Source organism: Habropoda laboriosa, unplaced genomic scaffold (assembly GCF_001263275.1).
Source record: "Habropoda laboriosa isolate 0110345459 unplaced genomic scaffold, ASM126327v1 scaffold4450, whole genome shotgun sequence".
NCBI lineage: Eukaryota > Metazoa > Arthropoda > Insecta > Hymenoptera > Apidae > Habropoda > Habropoda laboriosa.
In genome coordinates, this window is record NW_017104394.1 from 1 (window position 1) to 5,758 (window position 5,758).

The 5,758-nt window shown below is 48.5% G+C and overlaps 2 protein-coding genes across 2 annotated transcripts; both read left to right on the top strand.

The window, feature by feature from the left end:
- Nucleotides 1-305: 305 nt before the first annotated feature.
- On the top strand, nt 306-1,658 carry LOC108570056. Its single transcript, XM_017941542.1, has one exon. The coding sequence runs from the start codon at nt 306-308 to the stop codon at nt 1,656-1,658; it is 1,353 nt and encodes a 450-aa protein (XP_017797031.1).
- Nucleotides 1,659-1,967: 309 nt separating this feature from the next.
- LOC108570076 lies at nt 1,968-5,585 on the top strand. The gene has a single exon (XM_017941543.1). It carries the CDS (start codon nt 1,968-1,970, stop codon nt 5,583-5,585), a length of 3,618 nt encoding a protein of 1,205 aa, XP_017797032.1.
- Nucleotides 5,586-5,758: the final 173 nt, after the last annotated feature.

Below are 5,758 nucleotides of genomic sequence, written 5' to 3' on the forward strand. Positions count from 1 at the left end.
CATTGGTCCTTCGAGCCGGATTCAGTGATCGTGAGTCCGAAGATATTAAATAAAACGCCAGTGATAGTGCTCGTTCGAATCTCGACACGTGACAGATCCAGAACCGAGAAGAGATCGTGCTGACGCTCAAATACATCAGCCGCAACCATCCCAGTCGCAGCATCAGCCGCAGTATCAGCTGCAGCATCCGCCGCCGAGAGACGTCGAAGATAAGAAACGAGGGAATCACGGCTTCATCACAACGCAAGGTAGACTCGTTTTGATTCGCCAATTTTCATATAATTAACCTCATATTCCTAACCACCATGGCAAACACCTCTGAACAATCCCAGCCTGCAACTCATAATCTCAATATCAGTACCCTGCGACGCAAACGGGGTAATATTATCGGACAAATTACATCGTTTACCAAATTCCTCGACACACAACGCGAACCCGGTCAACGCGACATACACCTGCTCCAAGCCCATCTCAATGGGTTGAACGAGGTTTGGAAACGATTCGATGAGACACAGTTCAATATAGAAGAACTCGACGAATCCGAGGAAGCGCGTCGATACACAATATCAAACGACTATTACGCCGCGGTTGCACTAGCGAACAAAATGATGTATGGCAACGATCCGACGGTCCGCGGCACAATCGCATCACCCGCACTAACAGTATCGGCCCCAATGACAATAAGATTACCAGAGATGCGTCTACCTACGTTCGACGGAACGATCGAGAAGTGGGCATCATTTTTCGACATATTTTCATCAATGATCGATCGAAACGATAACTTAACGCCGGTACAAAAATTGCAATATTTGCGATCGACATTAACGGATAAAGCGGCCGCGTGCATACAGTCGTTAAGTACCACCGACGCGAACTACACTGACGCCGTCGAATTATTAAAAGAAAAATTCGATTGCACGCGGCGCATAATATTAGGACACTGCGACGCGCTACAAAACATACCAAAACTCTCCAAAGATTCGCCGGAAGCATTAGGAAACCTCGTAGATACCATACGCCAACATCTGCGCGCCTTGAAAAATTTAGGAGAATCCGTCTCCTCGTGGAACAGTATGTCAGTCTCCATCATCCTCTCCAAGGTGAGCTCTGACATCGCATGGCTTTGGGAGCTCACGTTAACAGACAGGAAAAGAATGCCCCTATACACTGACCTTCTCGAGTTCCTGGAAAAACGCGCAAACTGTGCTCCAGCATCGTCACCAGCACCCGCAAGACCATCAAGACCGGAGAGTCCGCGAATAAGACGGTCAGGGCCAATACGAGGACACGCCTTCTTAAGCTCGGATGCGCAACAATGTCCCATATGCCAGGGTGGACACGGAATTTGGGCCTGTGGCGAATTTCAAGCAAAATCCGCGAAAGAACGCATAACCGCTGTTGAAAACGCGTCTCTCTGCATTAATTGCCTGAAAGGGGGACACACACCAAAGTTCTGTTGGTCCGGATCGTGCCGTGTCTGCCATAAACGTCATCACACCCTATTGCATCATCCAGAACATCCGCAGTACAATACGAACCGACCAGCACCAGCACCAACATCATCATGGCAAAGCATGGAATCTGGCGTCTCCCAAGTACCAGTATCACCATGGCAGAACATGGAAACGGCAGCCTCTCAACCACGGACATCAAAATGACTAGAGCAAACCGAGACTCCAACTGGCACGAAACACCACAACATCTTTATCGTCGATTCGATTACAAACGATCTCCTCGTCACAGCAGAAATTAACATTTTAGACAAGAACCAAAACCCGATCCGCTGTCGCGCTTTAATCGACACGGGCGCGACTACAAATTTCATGACGGAGAATCTCGCGAAACGACTCGGCGTTCCTCAAAGGAAATGTTTCGTCCCAATCGGTGCTCTCAACACTCTATCGACCGTGGCCAGACACGCCATCGACGCTACCATCGTATCTCGCATCAGCCATTACAAACGGACAATGACCTTCTTAACATTACCTAAAATAGCTTCATTAATTCCAAGCCAACCGATCGATCGTTCCACATTTAAAATACCACGTAACATCAAACTAGCAGATCCGAATTTTTATCATCCAGCACCGATCGAGGCTCTTCTAGGTGTCGGAACCGCGCTGTCTTTATTATGCATTGGACAGATCAATATTTCTCCTCCGAATGGCCCCGACCTATACCTACAAAAAACAAGATTAGGATGGGTAATCGGGGGGAGCACACCAGCCACCAATCCAACACGCAGCACGTCTTGCCACACGACCACCGCACTACAAACGGACATTGCCAAATTTTGGGAGATCGAGGAAGGACCACAGGTCCAGCGTCTTTCCAAATCTGAAGAGGCCTGTGAGACGCATTTCTGCAAAAACACGAAACGAGATGCAGAAGGACGATATGTCGTGGCACTGCCTTTCAACGGAAGGGAACAACAACTTGGAGAATCGAAGTCCAGAGCTACCAAAAGATTCCTCTCATTAGAACGGAAGCTTCAACAGGAACCAGAGACAAAACAACAGTATCACGAGGTGATGCAAGAATACATCGATCTCGGACACATGTCAAAGGTTGGAACCGATCAAACAACCAACGGATTTTATTTGCCACACCACGGAGTAAAAAAAATCACGAGCCAAACGACAAAACTCCGAGTGGTATTCGACGGTTCGGCAGAAACCACCACCGGCATCTCACTTAACGACGCACTCCACACAGGACCAAAAATACAAGATGATTTGCTATACATTCTTCTTCGATTTCGCATACATCAGTATGTCCTTACGGGAGATATCGAGAAGATGTATAGACAGATCATGGTATGCCCCGAAGACCGTAGGTACCAACGCGTCCTATGGCGTGATCCTAACGGAGAGATCGCCGCGTACCAACTCAACACCGTCACGTTTGGATTATCCGCCGCTCCATTTCTCGCTATACGTTGCCTCAAGCAACTAGCCGAAGACGAGGGACACCGATTTCCCCACGCCTCCACAATATTAAAAAGGGATTTTTACGTAGATGATGCTCTCACCGGAACCTCAACCATTGAAGAAGGGCTAGTCTTACGTAAAAATCTCACCCGTCTATTAACACTCGCAGGTATGAAAATTCGTCAATGGGCGTCGAACGACAGACGATTACTCCAAGGACTATCAGAGGATCACATTAACAGCAAGCTCCATCTAGGCGAATCTTCCACCGTCAAAACACTTGGAATTTACTGGAATTCGTCCGACGACAGTATTGGTTACGCAGTATCAGCCACCGCCGACACAACCCGTATAACGAAGCGATCCATCAGTTCAGAGATAGCAAAAATTTACGACCCATTAGGACTCCTTGGACCAGTCATCATCCTCGCAAAGCTGTTGCTTCAACAGATCTGGACCATGAAGATTGACTGGGACGAGTCTCTTATCCATACTGAGTGGACGAACTACTACACTCAACTGCCGCTCCTGAACAACGCCACATTCAAACGAATGACCACCATTGAATTACCAACAATCATGGAATTACATGGATTCTGTGACGCCAGTGAGAAGGCATACGGCGCCTGCATTTATCTCCGGTCCATCGATACGCGTGGTAACATCCAGGTTGAACTTCTCCTGGCAAAATCCAAGGTAGCGCCCATAAAAACTCAAACGATTCCACGTCTCGAATTGTGCGGAGCACTGCTCCTCTCATCCCTAGCTACAACCGTTCAGAAGGCACTTCACGTAAAAATCAACCGCAGCATCTTCTGGACCGACTCCACGATAGTCCTCCATTGGATCAACACATCTCCACATTCGTTAAAAACCTTTGTCGCTAATAGAATCTCAGAAATCCAGACAAAAACCAACATTACAGATTGGCGTCATGTGAGGACCGAAGACAATCCAGCGGATCTGATCACACGAGGTCAGTCAGCGGTTGAATTTCTGAAACCATCAATCTGGCAGCAAGGACCAGATTGGCTTAAAGGAGAGGAACTTCACTGGCCCACGTGGGAGATAAAACGACCAACTACAGATCTGGAACAAAAGACGGTAGTGTGTTTAACAACTGCACCCATCGACACGAGCCTGTTAGAAAGATACTCGTCATGGGGAAGACTCCAAAGGATCGTCGCGCTCTGTTTGAGATGGAAACGCTGCAACACTCAAAAGGGAGCGCTTACAGCCACAGAACTTCGTCAAGCTCACAACGCAATCGTAAGATTAATTCAAGGTCTTCACTTTCCGGAAGAATTACGATGCCTCGCCAAGGAGAAGAGCTGCTGCATAAAGGGGAAGCTACAGCGCTTAAATCCATTCGTGGACCAGGACGGAGTGCTGCGCGTCGGCGGACGCCTAAAACACTCGGCAATACCATTCTCGAAAAAACATCCAGTGATCCTGCCGAAATCATCCGTCACGAAGCTAATAATAGAGAACGAGCATCGAATCCACCTGCACGCCGGAGTTCAGGCCACATTGTACGCCGTGAGACAAAGATACTGGCCTATCGACGGCCGCAGTCAAGTTTGGAAGGCGGTCAAGGATTGCGTCCGGTGTTACCGAGCGCAGCCACCGCCGACTGACTACGTCATGGGCAACCTACCGGCAGCAAGGGTCACTGAATCACGCCCATTTACTCATACAGGGGTGGATTACTGCGGGCCATTCTTTATAAAAGAAAAAAAACTCCGAAACCGAAACAGAGTAAAGATCTACATCGCGGTTTTCGTGTGCCTCGCGGTAAAGGCGGTCCACCTCGAAGTCGTGAGTGATCTCACAAGTGAAGGCTTCATCGCCGCGCTCCGAAGATTCATCGCCCGTCGAGGATTCTGCATCAGCCTACACTCGGACAACGGAACGAACTTCGTCGGGGCGAACAACGAGCTACGTGAACTGCGCGACCTCCTGCGCTCTGATGACCACAACAACAGGGTACAAGCCTTTCTGTCTGATCGATTGATCGAATGGCATTTCATTCCACCACAAGCTCCTCACTTTGGCGGTCTTTGGGAGGCCGCGGTAAAGTCGTTTAAATATCACCTCAAACGCGTCGCAGGTGCTGAGTTGTTCACCTTCGAGAGCTTTAATACCCTTATAATAGAAATTGAATCCATCCTGAATTCCCGACCTCTCACTCCTATCTCATCTGATCCTAATGACCTCCTCGTACTTACACCCGGACACTTCCTGATTGGCGATTCACTTACGAGTCTACGTGAGCGTGATTTCAGGGATGTTCCAGCAAACCGACTCTCCAGTTGGCAGCAGATCCAGAAGGTAAAACAACACTTCTGGGCCCGATGGCATCGGGAATACTTGAACGAGCTGGTCACCCGCAGCAAATGGTCCAGCGGCAGTCACACCATCACAGAAGGCACGATCGTCCTCCTGAGAGAAGACAACATACCCCCGATGCAGTGGGCTCTGGGAAGAGTCACCCAAGTGCACCCAGGCTCCGACGGCATTGTTCGTACCGTCACGATTAAAACCGCTACGAACGTGTTGGTCCGGAGCGTGAAAAAACTCGCACCGCTGCCCATTGAAGCCAAAGAAGAAGACTCGGAGGAACCAGCTACCAAGGGAGAACACTCATCTCCCTAATCTAGTCCCTATACATTTTCTATTAATTACTATCTTAGTTTAGATTTAAGTTGTCATCTTAAATATTATATGTATATTCACTTGATCGTTGTACTCTCAACGGGGGGAGGATGTTCCGCGGAGCACCCTCGAAATAACCATAGGTTTAATTTTATAATCCATAGTTTGTAAGA

What these genes read in the sequence shown, in the direction of transcription:
- LOC108570056 (XM_017941542.1), top strand. Translation starts at nt 306, where the DNA reads ATGGCAAACACCTCTGAACAATCCCAGCCTGCAACTCATAATCTCAAT.
- LOC108570076 (XM_017941543.1), top strand. Translation starts at nt 1,968, where the DNA reads ATGACCTTCTTAACATTACCTAAAATAGCTTCATTAATTCCAAGCCAA.